Below are 20,323 nucleotides of genomic sequence, written 5' to 3' on the forward strand. Positions count from 1 at the left end.
TGGGGGGTTCCAAGAATAGATTGGATGCACACTTTGAAACACGCAGCATAAATATGACCAGAATCGCATCAAAGCTCTCAACCAAAACTCCACGAAACGAGCGAGTCCACCCAGACTTCCTCAAACAGCGGCCGCGCAAACAGGCAGCAGCCAGGCAGCAGCAACTTCGTTGTGACACGCCCGCTGGAGAGCCAGGGAGGCAGGAGGAGAACACACACGGAGGGAGGAGTTGGAAGCAGAGGGGGGTTTCCTGCTGTTATGGAGGAAATTACTGTTCAAAACTATTGTTTAGATGTCTGACTCTTACTGATGCCAAAAATGAATGGTTAAAGTGACTGTTCTATCGAATTTCACAAAAAGCCGTTTATCTCTGAATAATTTTTCTGACGCTGAAACCATGCTGTATTCAACTGCTAATGCTTACATAACTACTAACTCTACAAACTAACTCTTTTAGACAGAGAAAGCACACATTCTATTAGTTCTTTTTAGATGATTGGTGTTCACGAAGTCTTAACAGAAAATAATCCTCGGCTCTTGTAAAATGAGCCAGAATCCTCAAAAAAAAAACTGGCAGAACCTACCTACAGCATTGAAAAAAGGGCTGGCAGTCAATGTGTTAAGTGAAGATTTTCCTTAAGAGTCCAAGTTAAGCTGTCCATAAAATAGAATCGGCGGCACAAAACACCCTTAAATCTTGTGCTTATGTTCAGGGCTGGTCACTTAGCATTTTCAGAAGGAGCACGTGTGCCCCTAAGTTGAAAAAACTAGGAGCACACAAAGGATTTTAGGGGCATGATAAAAAATGTATTAAATAATGCGTTTCTCCTTAATAAAGGGATATTAGGAGACATTTTTAAACAAAATAACATTGATTTGAATATGAAACGTACACTACGTTTTAAAGTGAATTCATGTGCAACTGAGGTATATTTTCAAAACGGCAAGTTACATTCCTCAAATTAAATTCACAAACCTGTAGAACAAGAGTGCAGAGAGAATACAAAGGGCTGTCAATCGATTAAAATATTTAATCACGATTAATCGCATGATTGTCCATAGTTAATCGCGATTACCGGTAATCGCAAATTATTCGCACAATTTTGTATCTGTTCTAAATCTACCTTAAACCGATATTTTTCAAGTTTTTAATACTCTTATCAACATGGGAGTAGACGAATATGCTTGCTTTATGCGGATATGTTTATTATTATTGGAACAATGACAAACACTGTCCAGAATATTCTTCAGATTAACCTCAAGGGTGTGCATGCTGAACCATACTGTATAGTTTAGTAGAAGCATGGCTACTGTAGTAGGCTGCATAATTAGCCCACTGGTTCATCTGAACAAAACAGACTAAGAGCACAGCTTAGAATGGCATTTATAAATGTCTTTTGTAATATAGCAGCAGTGTAGTAGGCTAGTGAAGACTACAGTAAATATAGGCAAATGAAGACTAAATCTCAAAGACTGGAGCTTTGTGTTTGTGCAAAGAATATGGGTAGTATAATATTAGTATGTAATTGGCCTTTGGTAGGCTATTTGCAGTGTCAGTCTGTTAACAAGTAGTCTCGCTGGCGAGAGTAGTTAACGAGCTGTAGCCGCAGGTGAGCAAGGCATGGCTCTCTCCCCACCTCTCTCTCTCTCTCTCTCTCTCTCTCTCTCTCACTGTCTTGGTCTCTCTCTCTCTCTCTCTCTCTCACTGTCTCGGACATCTTCTCAATTTGCAGGACGTGAAGTCATGAAAATGCTGTGCAGTCCCGCACAAAGCAGCACATCTGCTCACCCTACTTGAAGCTGAACTTGCCATTTTATACCCTTTTCTTCCTCCTTTTCTGCTCCTCACGGAGATTTATTTCTGCTTTACTTCCTCATTTCCAAAACTACGGGGCGGACCAAGGCGCAAACATCACAGAAAGTGCATGCGTTAAAAAAAATAGTGGCGTTAAAAGGAATTTGCGTTAACGCGTTATTATCGCGTTAACTTTGACAGCCCGACAATCCTAACAAACAAAGTGCTTGAATTTCAAATTAACCAACTAGTTTAAACGAACTAGTTCTAAATGGAAACATAACTCTGCTCAGTCAGTCTGTTTAGACAAAAAGGACATCACTCCAACAGTTGAGCTTATTTGACCTTCTTCCTCCTCTTCCTCCATCTCCGCCCCCTCGTTGTCACTGTCGACAGTCAAAACTCCGGCTGAAGCTTCATTTTCTCCCACATTCGCCCGTCTAAAATAATGCTTAATGGATTTCATAACTTTATCGCGCTGTCACCACCGGCTATCACCTCTCTGCAGTCTCCACTCTCTCTGTCTCTCTCTAGTTTCCTTTCAGCTGACGAGAGATCACGTGCTTTTTTTCACCAGTCACCATAAGGCAACGCTGTGTTGCCTTCAAGTGAACTGGGACACAGGCTCTCAACTTTAATGCCATTCTGATTTTTAAGGCTCTGAAAAAATATATATATTGAAGGTCGAATTCTGTACTCGCACACGTGCCCCAAAAGGCATTTTACAATTCGTACTGTTCTATTTTTAGTCGCATATGCGAGTAAAACGGGCGCAGTGACCAGCCCTGCTTATGTTTTCCTTAAAATGCTTAACTTACGGAGAAGATTTAAGGGTGTTTTGTGCAACCGATTTTATTGTATGGACTCCTTAAATCGGACCCTAAGGAAAATCTTCACTTAAGGTGCTTTGTGCAACTGGCCCCTGATACACTACACAGCATTTAAAATCCTAACAGATGATCAAAAGACTGGGGGCTATATCTTATGCCTGGTGCAAGGGCAAGTGTTATCTTGGCTAGATTCTACCACTCAAAATCTCTTTTTCTCTTTTAATTACCACTAGGTCAGTACATCAAAGGACGTCTTTCAGCCACCCAGTGGTCATTAAAAGAAGAACAGGGGAAATCTTGAGTGCTAGAAACTAGCAAAGATAACGATTGGCCTGGCTTGCACCACGCGTAAGATAGGTCCCTGGGAGTATAGACCTTATTCGATTGACGTCACTCACGTACTGGCACGCCCACCGCCGCCATATTGTCGACATAGCGCAGCAGCTCTCAAGTGACAGCCTATGTGGAGCAGCATTTATAGGAAGCTAGCCGCCGTTAGCGTTACCTGTATCATTCCAATTGTGTTCGGATGGTGACCTGCGTTAGGCATGGCTGTAGTAATGACAGCAATAAAGTCCCCGTGGTTTGTTTCTATCTCTACCGTCCACAGACGTGAAGGGAGTGAGACTGGGGATACGTCAGCAGCACAGGAGATGTGTGGATAGTTAGGAGAGACAGGTGAAACTTTCTGACAGCTCCTCACAGCAAAGTCTGTTCACCTCGTTCTTTTGTTTATTTATTACAGGCATTAACGGCAGCATACAAACAACAACTGTGTTTTTTTTATTGCTGTCTTTACCATCGCTATTTTGTAATGGAACAGAAACGACAATAAGGCTGTTACTAGTTGTCAGCTGCAGCGCTGTGTGCACGCAGGACGGTATGTCAACAATATGGTGCCGTCGAGGGTTAGCGAATAAGGTCTATACATGTACACTAACCGACTGGTTTCTACAGATTTCTACAGTAGAAACCAGTAGAAACCAGACTCACTCTTGAAGTGAGATGAACAGACTGGAAACTTTATCTCATTAGATAAAACAGATGTTGGCAACGTTTTTTTTTGTCCTTTGGGGACATCATTTGCAGTATTTGTAAGTATCGTGATATCATCGTGACTTACTGTAAGTATCGTGTTATCATCATGTCGTGGGGCATCTGGTGATTCCCACCACTACAGTATATACAGTATACTGTAGTATACAGTATACTGTATACAGTATATGTCAACCACACATTGGCTAATAAATTATCATTACAAAACGTCAACAAAGTCGTGTTCGTCGTGAGACTGATGTGAGACTGATGAGACTCTGGCTTCCCAGATTGTGACAACCAGAAAGAGACAGTTGGCGTGTGGGAAATTGACCCTCCAGGGCCGCTGTACCTTGACGTCGAAGTTGCAGTCGAATCGCTTGATGAGGACGATGAAGGCGGCCGTCAGGTTGTCCCTCGGGGGCGGAGGCTCGATGGGCTCACAGCCATTCTCTGGCCGTGCACCAATCAGGAAGCCCTGCGGAGATGACATCATTATTAGCCACCATGTTTCAGAACCACATCAGATGTATGGCATAGTGGCAAACGCATGAGAAACAAACAAAGAGTGTTGCTCCAAAATGAGAAAGAAATCCATGATTTGAAAAAGCAACAGCTCGTCCTTTTAAGATGAGAGCTTGATATTCAGACTGAATGACCGTTTGATTCCCATTCCAGTCTGAGATGTCCTCCATGTTAGCAGTTTAGGGTAACCCTGGGGACACACAGCTCCATGTTAGCAGTTTAGGGTAACCCTGGGGACACACAGCTCCATGTTAGCAGTTTAGGGTAACCCTGGGGACACACAGCTCCATGTTAGCAGTTTAGGGTAACCCTGGGGACACACAGCTCCATGTTAGCAGTTTAGGGTGACCCTGGGGACACACAGCTCCATGTTAGCAGTTTAGGGTGACCCTGGGGACACACAGCTCCATGTTAGCAGTTTAGGGTGACCCTGGGGACACACAGCTCCATGTTAGCAGTGTAGGGTGACCCTGGGGACACACAGCTCCATGTTAGCAGTTTAGGGTTACCATGGGGACACACAGCTCCATGTTAGCAGTTTAGGGTTACCCTGGGGACACACAGCTCCATGTTAGCAGTTTAGGGTGACCCTGGGGACACACAGCTCCATGTTAGCAGTTTAGGGTGACCCTGGGGACACACAGCTCCATGTTAGCAGTTTAGGGTGACCCTGGGGACACACAGCTCCATGTTAGCAGTTTAGGGTGACCCTGGGGACACACACACTACGCAGCGCACCTCCGCGCAGAAGTGTCCACACAGAGCGCGCAACTCACTTCTCTTTCTCTGCGCGCTCTGCTCGTCCGCTATATATTTTGCCCCAGATCTATTGTCTTCGTTATCATGGGTAAGTAAATAACAACATATAAAGGAATATGTTTGGGATAACTGTTAATGGCTACTTTTGGCGTTATAAAATGCAATTGCATCATATTTATGTCTGTTCTCCTCCCGTTTTCCCAGTGTGTGCTGTTGTAGAGAGAAGGCTAGCCTAGCTCTCTACTTGTTGCTCCGCAGGCAACGAGCCCCTAGAAGAAGATGGTGGGTTCATGTTGATCCTATCAATCAGAGAAGGGCAGAGCTTTGGCATATTTCATCATCTAGTTGCTGAACTGAGGCTAGATCCTGATCTGCATCTGCAGTGTTTCAGGATGGACGGCCCAAAGATGGATGAACTGCTCTCCCTCTCTTTTCACACTTCAAAAGGGGCAATCAACAACGTAAATAAACATTATTTTACTTTGAAATTGGTTTTATTTGACGAATGTCCGGTTTCGGAGTTCCTGTCTGCCCTGATCTGATCTGTTCAGCTTGACAGAGTCGCTCACGGGCGCAGAGGTCCGCGCACAAAAATAGAAATCTAGGCTATCCTGTGCGCCCTGAGCGTCCGCGGAGCTGCGCGCAATTCGGTGTGGACTGACAGATCTGTTAACATGGTGTCCTAATGAAAACTGGCTGCGCACAAGGTCGCGCCGCGCAGCTTACGTGCAGGAGACGCTTGCGGTGTGTTTTCAGGGTTAGGGTCTGTGTGTGGGGTAGGGACCACATAGTGATAAATGAGGCCCGTGGAAATGATCAAACTGATGTTCCATATTGTCCACACCTGCACCGGAACCCTGTTGACCAGCTGCCACAAAGCATGGTCACACACAGACAGCCTCGTCACAGCCATAGATACAACACACAGCAACAGAGAATAAAAGCTGTTCAAAGGAAATTCTTCTGTGGCTCCAGATGTCAAATCTAAATTTATCGTGGGGGTGAATGCATAATGAATTGAGAATTTTCCACTGGAACCGAGGATCTTACGGAGATACAAAGAAGTGTGTGTGTGTGTGTGTGTGTGTGTGTGTGTGTGTGTGTGTGTGTGTGTGTGTGTGTGTGTGTGTGTGTGTGTGTGTGTGTGTGTGTGTGTGTGTGTGTGTGTGTGTGTGTGTGTGTGAGAGAGATACAGGGTCCAACAGATTTCAAGGATGCTGTTGCGGTCACTTTTTCAGGCACAAACATCCTGAGAAACGGTCTCTTTCCCCCTCTCTCTCCCTGCATCCTGTCTTTTTAGTCTTAGTTGTTACCAACAGTGATTTAGGTGACTGATGAGAGCGAGAGCGAGAGAGAGAGAGAGAGAGAGAGAGAGAGAGAGAGAGAGAGAGAGAGATTTAAGTGACTGATATGAGAGTGAGAGAGAGAGAGACAGAGGGAGGCTATGAAATAGAGCTGTGATCGTCACTATTTTTCCATGAGAGCTACACTGGCAGGACAAAGTCAATAGGAGAGCCACGTTTACCGCAAAACACCTGGATTCTGTATTTTACTGTTCAGCCTATTCTTAATCATCAGAGTGTCTAATAATGTGATGAATGAATAAACAATCAGATATAACAGTATATTTATAATAGTTTTTAATAATAGTATATATTACACACACACACACACACACCCCATACTGCTGAGTGAGTGTGCTCCTTGGTGCTACACTTCAGCATTAACCCATTGATACCTGATGCAGCATTTGTGTGTGTATCCCTTTAAGACCGCGAACCGCGTTAACGCGGTTCGCGGTCTTAAAGGGATACGCAAATGAGGGATATACACGCAAATGCTGCATCAGGTATCAATGGGTTAAACAGAGCAGCAAGAGTTGATGCAGGGAGTTCCCTGGGTAAATGCTGCGTCAGGGAGGAGACGACCGGGTGGAAAACTCCGCCTCCCTCCCTGGCAGCTCTGGGTGACTCCGCCTCCCTCCCTGGCAGGTCTGGGTGTCTTTGTCAGAGCGCTGGCCAGTGACATCACTGTGCCACTGCCTCACATTCCAGCAGGCTTTGAAAGCAGAGGCAAGAGCGCCCTCTGTTGGATGAACACGGCCGCATGCATGGAAGAGACCGGGGTGAAAAACAGGACATATTTTGGTGAAGGGGGGGGGGGGGGGGGGGGGGGGGGGCTAGCGGGGGGGTCCTGGAAAATCTGCAGAGATACACAAACTGGGTTTCCATCCACCTCTGGATATTCGCATTTACCCAAAATGCGAATATAAACTTGAATGGAAACACCAGAAATTCGAATAAAGGTCGAAATATCGCATAAATGTTTTTACGCTTGGAGGGGGTGGATTTATCAGCGTATTGACAGTAGGAAGATGCGAACTTTTGCAATGGAAACAGATTTTGCGAATTAACGATGACGTACCAGATGTGACTTCACTTCCGCTTTATGCTACTCCAGGGGGAAATGGTGGCGATTAGCGCCAGGCAGTCTGAATGAAATTGAATGTAACGTTCCCAATTCTATGTATTAAATTCTAAAAAACGACCCTCAACATTTGGGAAGGCTGAGCCACACAACTAGTTCGTTATAATCTAACATCATGCTTTGAAGGCGACTTTACGACGATGAGGACGGTGATCATCACCGTCACCGGGTGATGACTCAATCAAAGCAGGTCTCCGCTGATAGAGATCTCAGGCACACAGGCACGTTACGCCTCCTCCTGACGAGAAGTGCCACCGACTGCTCAACCTGCCGACTCCCAAAACTCGCTAAACAAAACTGAATGGAAACATACATAAATTCGCATTTTATTTTGCGGATTTTCACAAAATTCGCTTGAATTATGCGATACATTTGGATGGAAACCCAGTTACTGACAGGAGATGTAGAGAGGAATGCCAAGTGTTTCCTGCACACGTCTATGCACACTGCATTCATTTCAACTGGCTAACTGTATCTATTCTACACAAGACTGGACTTAACCATAACTGCTTTGAATGCTAACTGGCTAAGAATCATTCATAAGCAGTTAAGTGTGAAAATGGCATCATCATGGCACATACACGATGTTTAGCTCATTCTGCCACACTAGGGAACCACTTTATTGCTTCAACACAGTGACATTGTGACAGACCTACCTAAATGTCAACATGTCACCGCTGCTTATTTGTACACACTGGATGTGAATATGAGCATTTGTAAGCAGACCACTCGCTTAATTATGAGCATAATGCTATTTCATAAGAGGAACGTATTTATTTAGTTATATCAAATGTAAAAAAAAATCACATGTAATATCACTTTGTTGCCTTAAAAACATAATAATAATACTAATACTAATAATACAAATTTAAATAAATAAACCCTGTCCTACAGCAGTGGTTCTCAAAGTGGGGTCCGGCCAGGGGTCCTTGAAGGAGTTCCAATTTAATTTCTCTCCAATTGATTTCACAAGAAACTTTCACAATTAGAGAACGCATGATAATGACAATTATAAATGTAAGTTTCGCTCTCACCACCAGGGTCCAAAATTAGCACCAGCCACCAGCCAAATACTGCTGGGTTAAAAAAAAATCTAAATAGAATAGATATTCATTTGAAGGAACTGATATTGATTCAAAATCGCAACATCGATAATGCCTTTTCCCGTGGATAGTTTACAGTTTACAGTAACTTCATATAACACCTCGAAACTTTGTAGATAAGTAGGTCATGGGCCAACTTAGAACTGATTAACCTTCCACACCCACTGGCCAAAAGGAGGTGTGGCAATGGGGGTAGCCAATCACAAAAAGGCGCCTAAGTTTCAAACGGATTGACCTAACAGTGTTATGGTAACACACCGTGGTGGAGGTATGCCCCCTACCGAGTGCCCTCTAGTTTTGACTGTTACAACAATTGAACAGGAAACCTCCAACAACAACAAAACGTCCCATATGGGACTATGGGATGAAATCGTATCAAATGTGTGTCTGTTACCTTCAAGTGCGTCTATGAAAACATGGAGAGGTACTGGCCTGGACCGTACAGCCTGCTTAGTCATGCTGCCTGGCGCACTGCTGCTCCCAACATGTGACAGGATGTGACAAGAGGGACTGTTTCCTGTTTCACGTCTCCTGCCGGCACTTCCATTACAACTGCTCAAATGGAATTTCCCTATCTGCACTGCCAGTAGAGCCTATTTAAATTCACTTGGGGGAAAATCTGAGATCTACCGACTTAGGAGAAGTAGTCGCAGTATCGGCTTTAACTACATAACTTGGGCATATACACACATAAAATGGATAGAACAGTCATTCCTATTCAAATCAACGTTCCTGGATGGTCGGCACAACGGTCATTTTGATGTGATGCGTTGGACTACTGTAGCTTCCATAGAAACCGCCTCATGGCAAGTCGTTAAGGGAAGAAGAGGTTTTGCAGCAAAGACCAAAGGAGCTTCTCCGTCTCCTTGCTGCCATGCATTGCTAATATGCTACTGGTGACTGGGAGAGCTAGTGAGAGAAGTACAGTAAAAACACGATTTAAACACGATTTAAAAACACGACTAAAAAAACACGATTAAAAAACACGATTAAAAAACACGATTTCAGACGGAAGCCCGTCTTTATTGTCACACGAACACACCCAACACATGCATGCGGCCACAACACACTGACGGTGGCCGGTGAAATATGTCCTCTGCATTTGACCCATCCAGGCTTGTCCTTTCCTCCGGGGGGCAGGCCAGGAGCAGTGGTCGCTATTTCTTTCCAGCACCCGGGGACCATCATTGGACCAACTTCAGATGTTGTCGTCGCTGGTCGGATGACGATCTTCTGCATGTTTTTAGTGGGGGGTTATGTACGGAGGAACCCCCTGTGATGCTTTGATAATGCTACATCAACCTAACTGATAGCATTAGCTAAATGCTACATCAACCTTACTGATAGCATTAGCTTAATGCTACATCAACCTTACTGATAGCATTAGCTTAATGCTACATCAACCTTACTGATAGCATTAGCTTAATGCTACATCAACCTTACTGATAGCATTAGCTTAATGCTACATCAACCTTACTGATAGCATTAGCTTAATGCTACATCAACCTTACTGATAGCATTAGCTTTCAGTTGAGCTTTCGCAGTTTGCTAAACACTTGTGCAACAGGCACATCTGCACAGTTCTCAAGCAAGTGTGACAGATTTTATGGCCTTAATGCAATTTTGGACAAGCACCTATGTAGAAACCCAGCGTTTATGGTAGGAGGAACATTACTTAGCATTTATATTTGTACAGATCCCATCATTCATTCATGTAACTAGCTTGATGGAGAGAAGAGAGGGTGAGTGTGGACATCACAGCCTTCAGCTCTGGTCAAACACAGGCCACTCCGGACATCAGTGCACCATGCGAGGCAAACCACAAAGACATTTTACAGGAATCTCAAGTATCGCTTCCCAGCCTGTGGCTACAGGCTAACCGCTAACCTATACTTAGGAGTGGAAATGAAAGTGGGCACAAAAGAGAGAGGGGGGGGGGGATCAAATGCCTGAAACACAAATGGTGTGTTCGGTCATTTGCTGTGAAAAAGACAACGTTATTTTAAGTTTGGTATTGATCATTGTATGGTTGAGGAATTTTCTGTTAGAGAGGCTTGTCTGGTGACTGGTCCACAGCGTATCTAGCACAAATCCTTCAGAAAATCTATAAATCAATAGAAGATGTAGGCACATGCTTGAAAAGGACACTAGATCAATAGCAGAGCAGCAGTCAAAGTCATGTGAATCTTAAAACTGCTAAGGCAGGGCTTCCCAACAGGTAGATCGTTGATATCTTTAACGTTACAATTACAACTGAAAATGACAACAGAAATAAACAATAGACACGTTTGTCACATGTCCACAATGGAAATAAAATGGTAGGAGTCTACCTGGAAGGGACATTTGTTGTTAACGTGATGTCACAGCGATTCGCTCTATAGATGGAACAGAAGCAGTCATGGCTCTACGTACCTACAGTACGGCGAGTGCATGAAAACAGAAGAGCTGTTTAAAGCAGCTATTTCCTGTTTGTTTCTGCCCATCTCCATGTAAAAACACACAGCTCTCATCATACAAGCCTAGATTCTGTAGGGTTGTTTTATCATCTTCAAGTGTTTATTAGGGCTGTGAATCTTCACTGGTCTCACGATTCCATTACGACTCATCTGTCAATGATTCGATTCGATTCCACGATGCATCTCGATACAGCTCAAAGTATCGCAGCGCCAAGTATCAAATTCTCAATTTTCTGTATTATTACTGCACATGGCTACTTTTTCATCAATGAATACAAGCAGTCAGATAAATATCAACTCCCTTTTTTGACTTAGAAAGTGCTTTAAAATCTGAACGTCAACAGAAATTTAAACATAAACAATTCAGTGATTATCTGTCAACAATCCGATTCTGCATCGCGAGAAGATCGATTAAACGATTAATTTGGACACCCCCTAGTGTTCATTCATCATAAGATCATCATAGTGGATTTGGTTTGTTAGAGGTTGGCAGGCTACTAGCCAAGTCCAATTCTCATGAAGAGAATTAAAAGTCTGACATTTTAATGTTATTTATCAGCAAACGATACATAGTCACTGGATAATTCAGCATACCAAGCAGCTTTTTTAGTGCATTCACATAGGTGGATGAGGGGAAAAGAGAATGCCACGCCCACTTGTACTAAAGAGACCCCCATGCAGATTCACCACTGAGACACAACACAGCATCTGAGAGGTTGAAGCTTACAGGTGACTCTTACAAGTCTGCAGCCTCTTTTCCATTCATTTCAAACATTCACTTGCAAATCTGTCAAATGCTTTCTGTGAATTCAAATGTGGGACAACGTGTATGAAATATTTCCGGAGTGTAAATGAATTCCAACCTGCAAGTTCTCAGGTGTTTTGCTACAGTAATAATACCTGCAGAGACACGGCTCCGTCTCCATCTCTCAATCAAACAAATGAAATGTATGAAAGCGATCAAACAAAGTGAGGCGGTTGTGATTGCTTGCTGGGGCCTGTCTGTCTTATGTCTGTCTCAGCTGTAAACACCCTGCTTGCATCAGTCTGAAGCCTGGCTCCCTGAGGAGCCTCCGGCAGACACAAACAGGCCTGTGAGGTCTTGTGATGCCACAAGTTGCTCCAGGGGTTACACAGCCGCACGCTGTTGCTGCAACTATTAACGTGAGTCCTCAATCCAAAACAAAAAATAACAAAGTCACACGCTGTTTATTCTATGCATACTGTGCAAGGGGACATTACAGTGTGTAGACTATATATATATATATATATATATATATATATTAGGGATGCACCGATCGATCGGCACGTGACCGGAAATGGCCGATTTTCACGTGATCGGCCTCGATCGGTGATCTGTTCCGGTCACTCTAAATAGCCGATTCTGTGAGCCGATTTTCACATGACGTGCGCGCACCCCAAAGCACCGAGACAGGCACCCAGCCACCACACCACACACGCCAGCATACCTTCCTCGTTGTGGATTTTTTTCACCGTCAGTGAAGTAGACAAAGCTCGCAGTTTGTCACACATGCAAGTCGAAAATAAGCCGTGGAGACAGAGATGCGGCCGAGTCCCGCTCGGCTGGAGTCCAGTCAGAGCGGCTCGCTTCACCTCACTGGCCCCTCTCTCTCTGCTCTCTCTCCCCGGGAAGCGGTGCTCCAGCAACCCGCCACCGCGCACAGCCGGCTTGGCGAGGTGAACGCGAGCATTGTGTCCAGTATGATAACCATTCCCCGACCTGCATTCTCCATTCCACATCAGCGCTGCTGCCTCAGCCTGTCAAGTCATGTTGTAACGTGACGTGGATACAGGAGAGACTATTTGTTTCGTATTGCAAATAGAACGACATGAGAACGACGGACATAATAATAAAAATGCATCGGACTCACAAGTGTGCAACGTTTTCTGTGCATGACGATATTTTTTCGGATGGCAGATAAAAATACGCATACCAAACTTCGGACTGTGTGTAAACTCCGCCTGATATTCAGACTGAAGATCGTTACTGTAACTCATAAACTCATTTCCCCTCTACTCAAGAGGACTGGTCTGGAGCCAGTCTATAAACTCCTTGTCCATGGATCATTTTGATGTTCTGTTGCACCTGTTTTCTTTTGGAAAAGTAAATGCATGATAGCTGTGGGATATAGGCTATTGCTTTAATTTAATTTTTGTATTCATTGTATTTGCACAAAAAAGCTCTGTCCAGTAGCCTAACCTGGAACACTTTTATTTTGAGTGTTTGAGTGAGAAGGTCCTACTTCATGCAAATGATAAGAATTGTTTATTTGTTTATTTGGATCCCCATTAGATGTAAGAATTGTTCTATGAATCTTAATTTTTAAACAAAGTTACAAAAACGTTTGTGTAAGCTGTCAATTGTTGTTTTTAGAAAAAAAAATCGGAATCGGCAAAAATCGGTATCGGCAAGTCAGACTATTCAAAAATCGGAAATCGGAATCGGCCAAGAAAATGGCAATCGGTGCATCCCTAATATATATATATATATATATATATATATACTATATGTAGGCTCCACAAATTATACTGGACACAAGTTTAAACCCAACACTTTGTTTCTGCTCCCATTTCTCATGAGTTGAGACTTTTTCTACACACAGAAAAGGCTTATTTCTCTCACATTGTGTTTCCCACATGTGTTTAAATAATCCATGTTAGTGAGCATGAGAGAATCCATCCACCTGACAGGTGTGTGGTATATCAACATGCTGATTAAACAGCATGATTATTGCTACATACATACAGACGTGGGCGGGGTTACGGGGTAGGGACCTGCCAGCTTCAGCTCATACATACTGCTGACTGGCTGCTTCACCACCTGGTACGGGAACTGTACCACAATGGACCGCAGGGCGCTACAGAGAGTGAGACGCGCGGCCCAGCACGTAACAGGATGTGAGCTGCCAGAACTGCATGAACTGTATAAACAGCGGTGCCTCAGGAGGTCCCTGAAGATCATCAAAGACACAAACCATCCCCACAACAGCCTGTTCTCCCTGTTACCCTCAGGGAGAAGATACAGTTTTCCAAAAGCACGCACAAATCGCTTGAGGAACAGTTTCTTCCCGCAGGCCACGAGACTCCTTAACATACACAAATAGTGTAGTAGCCGTACTGTACCGTACTGGTACAGTACAATGGTCAGGGTGGGCTAAAACCCCCCGTTCTATCCATTCAACAAAGTTAGAATTTAGCTGCTAGCCCAGCCCAGGCAGACACGATCAGGGATTTAACCACCGCAGTAAACGCACATCTGAGCAGACGTCTTGTGTTCTGCTCTAGAATCCCCAGACCTGTAGTGTTAGAGCCGCAGCACCGTCCTTTGGTGAGTCATCCCATTGAGATATATCGGCGGTTTTACCCCACTCGCGTGCCAGCCGTTTAACATTTTGTGGGCGTTCCCACACGTCGACTGTCTCTATACAGACGTGGGCGGGATTACGACTCACGAGGTAGGGACCTACCAGCTTCAGCTCATACAAATAGACATGGGCGGGGTAGGGACAGGTTATTTGGAAGTGGAAAGATTGAGTTTGGCCCGTAGGGACTGGGACAGCATGTCTGCAGAGCAAACGGCCTCACTGCCCCCGGCCAGACGCTGGCTGAGATCCAGAGGGACAGAAGAGCAAAGGGAAGAAAGGAGGAGAGGAGAGGAGAGGAGGCCAGAGAGAAGCATGCAGAGAGGGAAAAAGCCAAGAGGAGGTTAGATGAGAAGGAGAGAGGGGGTGATGGAGAGAATAAGCCATTGTTCAGCTTTCATAACCCAGAGTCTTATATAAGATGAAAGTGCAGACGCACGTGTGCATGCGCACACACAGACAGACAGACAGACAGACAGACAGACAGACAGACAGACAGACAGTACACAGGGTAACCTGACCGTGCGTGTCGTGACCCCTGCTCTTTGCCAGGACCGAGGTGATGCATTAGTCCCCTTAAACAACAACCTAGCCTTTAGCATGACCCATACTAACACACACCTTTAGCATGAGCCATACCAACACACACGTCTTTAGCATGACCCATACTAACACACACAACAACCTAGCCTTTAGCATGACCCATACTAACACACACAACAACCTAGCCTTTAGCATGAGCCATACTAACACACACCTTTAGCATGAGCCATACCAACACACACGTCTTTAGCATGACCCATACTAACACACACAACAACCTAGCCTTTAGCATGACCCATACTAACACACACAACAACCTAGCCTTTAGCATGAGCCATACTAACACACACCTTTAGCATGACCTATACTAACACACACGTCTTTAGCATGACCCATACTAACACACACAACAACTTAGCCTTTAGCATGAGCCATACTAACACACACGTCTTTAGCATGAGCCATACTAACACACACCTTTAGCATGAGCCATACTAACACACACACGTGAGACAGACATACAATCACACGTTTGGCTCACTATACTTAGGAGGAGCTTTGACAACGTTCACACCCCCCCCCCCCCCGCGAGCCTGAACTACCTAAACTACTAACGATCATTGAAAAAGTGAGGATCTGCCACTCTCAAAATAATGCTCTCAAACACTATAGTTGTCACAAGAGAAGCTTATAGGCCAAAGCACAGGCAGCAACAGCAGCATCAGTGCTGCTGACATCCTACTGCCTGAAGGTGATTGAACGCTGAATGTGCGCAGTTTCACCCCAAAATATGACACCTCTACCTTTTGATAAATGGGATCACCTCCTACAAAATGCAATGATAACTGAAAATAAAAGATCGTAGGCAAATGTCATCTTTGATATACAGTAATGTGATTTTTACAGATTGGATCCTGTATGACACTAGTTATCAAAAGGAGATCACATAGAATAGCCTCAATGTGTGCGATTTGGTTTGGGGGGAATTTGACAGTTTCCCCCACTTTCCCAAAGAAACAAATAACTGCCTTCAAACTAGGGCTGGGTTTAATCGATTTTTAATCATGATTACGATTTGGGCTGTCCACGATTATGAAAAAAAGATAATCGACATAAAACGATTTTGCGGCTCTTGTCACTCTCGTTCTGTCTTGTGTTGTAAATCAAGCGCACCCCTTCCTTTGCTCGGCCCCTCCCCCAAAGCCCAAAGCACACCGTTTCGTTTCAGCTCGAGGTCTGAATGACTGTCATGTGAAGAGCCACGGCACGTTTCTCCTCCCGGCTATTTCCTTGGTAGCACAAGAATAAGATGACAGAAGAAAGAGAGGTAAAACAACGTATGTGGGGTGGAAACACTATGGTTTCGCCGAGTTTAAAGGTCCTTACACATCAAGAGCGATGTGAATATACAGCACGGAATTGCGATGCGAGTTTTGACCCACCTGTCAATCACAGCCACAGACTTGGAACAAACACAATGTGCAAGATATGCACAGTCGTGGCTGCACCCCGCAACACGACCTCTCCCTCTTTGTTTAATCACTTGAAATCCACTCACCAAGTGGTCTATGACCAAGCAATAATGCTAAACGAACAAAAAGACAAAGCCCCATCTAGTTACTCCTGCCACAACACAGTCATCGATTCAGGACACTCTTTACAATGTGGCCGCATATCCAACAGCTAATGAGCTCACAGATAAACATTAACAATAGCCTATTATGAACCTAAACGTGTTATTGTAAGTCGCTTTGTATAAAAGCATCTGCCAAACGAGTAATTTAATGTAATGTAAACAAACGTTACTCAATAGCGTTCTCATTTGGTTAGTTTTGAGGTTTAAGGACTACTACCGTAGTTCAGATGTTTACCAACATATTGAATGTAGATTAATAGTTGCAGTTGGTTGTGGCAGTTCACTGCAACATAGTAGGCCTACATATACTGTATATTTATTTTAGTTTTTATTTTATTTCTAAATCTTTGCACTTTTATTATTTATTTTCACTTATTTATTTATTTTCAATGATATCTCAAATCCAAAGACATCCAATGTTAAAAAGAAAAGCCAGTGTAAATGTTCAATAAATTCATGATGTTCTCAATGTCAATGAGTAATCGTGTTAAATAATCGTGATCTCAATATCAATCAAAATAATCGTGATTATGATTTTTGCCATAATCGAGCAGCCCTACTTCAAACAGACATGTGTCCTGCATTTGGTGTAGTCTGAGGTCTGTCAAAGAGCAACATCAGGCTATCTTCAGACAGACATGTGTCCTGCATTTGGTGTAGTCTGAGGTCTGTCAAAGAGCAACATCAGGCTCAAATGTTGAGTGTCTATGGGATCAAATTATAATCATAATCATGATCCCATAGGCATCCAGGAATTGAGCGAGGGGGCTTTGTCTGGGGGGAGGCCCGCAGTCTGAGGATACAGGCCATACACAGAAAATCAAATCTGATGGCAGTTCCTGTAACTTTGGCTAAGCCTGTAGATAGGATGAAAGTGTCGCAAGCTGCTCGGCCCAGCACTCCAGATGTACAGTTAGAATCATAACAAAGCTATAGGTGAACTTTGAGATGACCGAGCGCACGAGGCTCAAACTCAGAGATTCTGCTAGGCTAAATCCAAACACTTTCAAGGTCTTGTCCACCACCCCAATCCCTCACACACACACACACACACACACAGACACACACACACACACACACAACAACAATACGCCCAAGTATTTTTGCTAGCCACTAGCTTGTGCGTGCCAAAACCCTTGAGAGAACAACAAGCAGGCTCTTGACTGGGGAGAGAGCCACAATAGCCAGCTTAGATAGCAGACATGAATCAGCCCCACTGTGTGTGAGCCGTGTGGGTCAAACACGGGGTGCAGGAACGTTACGTCACAACACCGGGACGCGTTACAAACCCTCAGTGGTCACAAAACTCACAGCAGCCATGTTGGAGAATTTGACTTGACTTTATCATTTGAGATTGTTCTGTTTGTTCCAATCTGCCATCTTGTGTTATTGCTGTGATCACTGTGCAGCATACTGCACAAAGACAACTTCCTCCTTTGTTACATGATTACTCACTATGACTATTCAAATTATATGGAAATTTTAATCTTGAATTAATAGTTTGTATAAATTCAACAAATTTTGTATTTTTATTTTTTTGCTATAAGAGAATGAGAATAGATTTATTTTTCATCCTTTAACCTATTAAAATTATAACTGTGAGAAAACCTTGACATTTCAAAAATACACCTACCGGTACTTTTAGTTAAAGATTACTTTTTAATTTCTTAATTCATACTCATTTCCACAAAAACCAAAGCCTTTTAGCCCGCACTCCCTCTCTTGTTTTCATGGTTACTCTTTGACTGGATGGAGCTGTAAAGCTGACACGTGTGGTGAACAGTCAAAGCAGATATGACGTGTGCAATGATTTGTAGGGACTTGTCATGAAGGCGGCTGATTGCACTCACCTTCAGTCCATCGCTGGGCAGCCGGTAGCCAAACCGCGCAGGCAGGTCATCGAAGTTCCCCGTTTTGTTGTCGAAGGAGAACTGAAAGATAGGAAATAAATACTGTTATTTTATTTTATTTTTTTATTTTATGTGAGCGACTGGCTGATTGACTCAAGATAGATGGATGAACAGGGACTTTATTTATCCAGGTGGGAAAATCAATTGTCACAACGACAAGGGGGGGGATGCTAGAGAGTGAAGCTAATAAAACACACAAGGGATTTAAAAAAAAATTTGACTTGTCCCATTGTACAGTCAGATGCATTCCATAGCCGGTCCCTATTACAGAAACAGTGGACTGATGGGAATTTCGACTAATTTCCCCGCCGACTAGTCTCAAATTTTATTTGTGACTAGTCAACTACCGTAGTCTATAAGCAAGAAAACTCGCAATTTAACACATTCACTCACTGCCAGACGTTTTTTTTTTACTGTAGGTAGGTTCTGCCAGAGGGTTTTTTTGAGGATTCTGGCTCATCTTTCAAGACCCGAGGATTCTTTTCTGCTACGATTTTGTGAACACACAATATCTCAAAAGAACTAATAGAATGTGTGCTTTCTCTGTCTAAAAGAGTTAGTTTGTAGAGTTAGTAGTTATGTAAGCATTAGCAGTTGAATACAGCATGGTTTCAGCGTCAGAAAAATTATTCAGAGATAAACGGCTTTTTGTGAAATTCGATAGAACAGTCACTTTAACCATTCATTTTTGGCATCAGTAAGACGTCAGACATCTAAACAATAGTTTTGAACAGTAATTTCCTCCATAACAGCAGGAAACCCCCCTCTGCTTCCAACTCCTCCCTCCGTGGGCGTTCTTCTTGGCTGCAGCGGCCGTGTCACAAGCTTGTCACCAGTCTCACTGCTTTGCTGCTGCTGCTGCCTGTCTGCGCGGCCGCTCTTTGAGGAAGTCTGGATGGACTCGCTCGCTTCTTGGAGTTTTGGTTGAGAGCTTTGATGAAGCTTTTGCGATTCTGGTCATATTTATGCTGCATGTTTCAAAGTGTGTTCCACCCGTAATCTATTATGCAAATTTGCAATCCCGCATCGCCAGCAATCAGCGCGAAAACGAAAGCGTTTTCGCCAATCCATTTTCATGAGAATGGCTTCGTCACACTGCTTTTTGCTTGCCTTCCTCTAGTCAGGAAAGCACTGTCGCCACTTAGTGGGTCGGTGGAATGGCTTGTACACGTTGTACACGTCCAATACTTATATAAGAGATGTAAAAGGGTTAGATGCACATCCCACCGTCAAAAAAACAAAATCGATTTTTTTGACGTAAAAACACGTCATTGGCAGTGAACGGTATTTTCCTGTATTTATTTATATGTGTAACGCATGTAATGTTTAGTTTGTTAAATGTCCCTCGCGCACACACGCGCTCATACATGCACACATACACTCACTCCATTTGCTTGACGTCTAGGACCACAATGGAAATAAGCCCTCGGGCTTTGTTGTGTTTTATTCCTTTTGTTTCAATGAATCTGGTCTTACGCTGTATTTCTCGTGCCATTGTTTCAATAAAGTATTCAATCAATCAATCAATCAAAACGGTTGGATTTTGTTTGACGTAAAAACACGTCATTGGCAGTGAACGTGTTAATATACATATTAAATTAAAAGTTTAAAAGTTTAAAATGCAAATGTTTTGTGTATTTAGGAGCTATTTTAGGCAGAGGTCGCGGACGGTTCACGCCTCCACGTCGTCCCTTAAAAAGTGATAATGGACACCTCGTCGTGCATTAACCCTTACATAGTTCACTATGATAAACACTACATACAGTATAGTTCACTATGATAAACACTACATACAGTATAGTTCACTATGATAAACACTACATGGGGAATAGTGAGGGAGTGAATGAGTGCGTGCGTGTGT

The 20,323-nt window shown here is 43.6% G+C and overlaps 2 protein-coding genes across 2 annotated transcripts in view; one reads left to right on the forward strand and one right to left on the reverse strand.

Annotated features, from left to right (window-relative positions):
• Positions 1 to 20,323, reverse strand: part of rnf13 (ring finger protein 13) — an 84,394-nt gene that overhangs the window by 59,486 nt on the left and 4,585 nt on the right. The window contains exons 3-4 of the mRNA XM_083647096.1: positions 18,403 to 18,483; positions 4,013 to 4,138 (exon numbers count right to left, since the gene is read on the reverse strand). Of these exons, the coding sequence (XP_083503222.1) occupies positions 4,013 to 4,138; positions 18,403 to 18,483 (207 nt within the window). The remainder of the gene's footprint in view (positions 1 to 4,012; positions 4,139 to 18,402; positions 18,484 to 20,323) is intronic.
• LOC310785919 (histone H3.2) overlaps positions 1 to 20,323 on the forward strand; it is a gene marked incomplete at its 3' end in the record, with an annotated part of 116,626 nt that overhangs the window by 6,906 nt on the left and 89,397 nt on the right. The window lies entirely within an intron of this gene.

This window comes from Poromitra crassiceps, assembly GCF_964638095.1.
Source record: "Poromitra crassiceps genome assembly, chromosome: 12".
Classification (NCBI taxonomy): Eukaryota; Metazoa; Chordata; class Actinopteri; order Beryciformes; family Melamphaidae; genus Poromitra; species Poromitra crassiceps.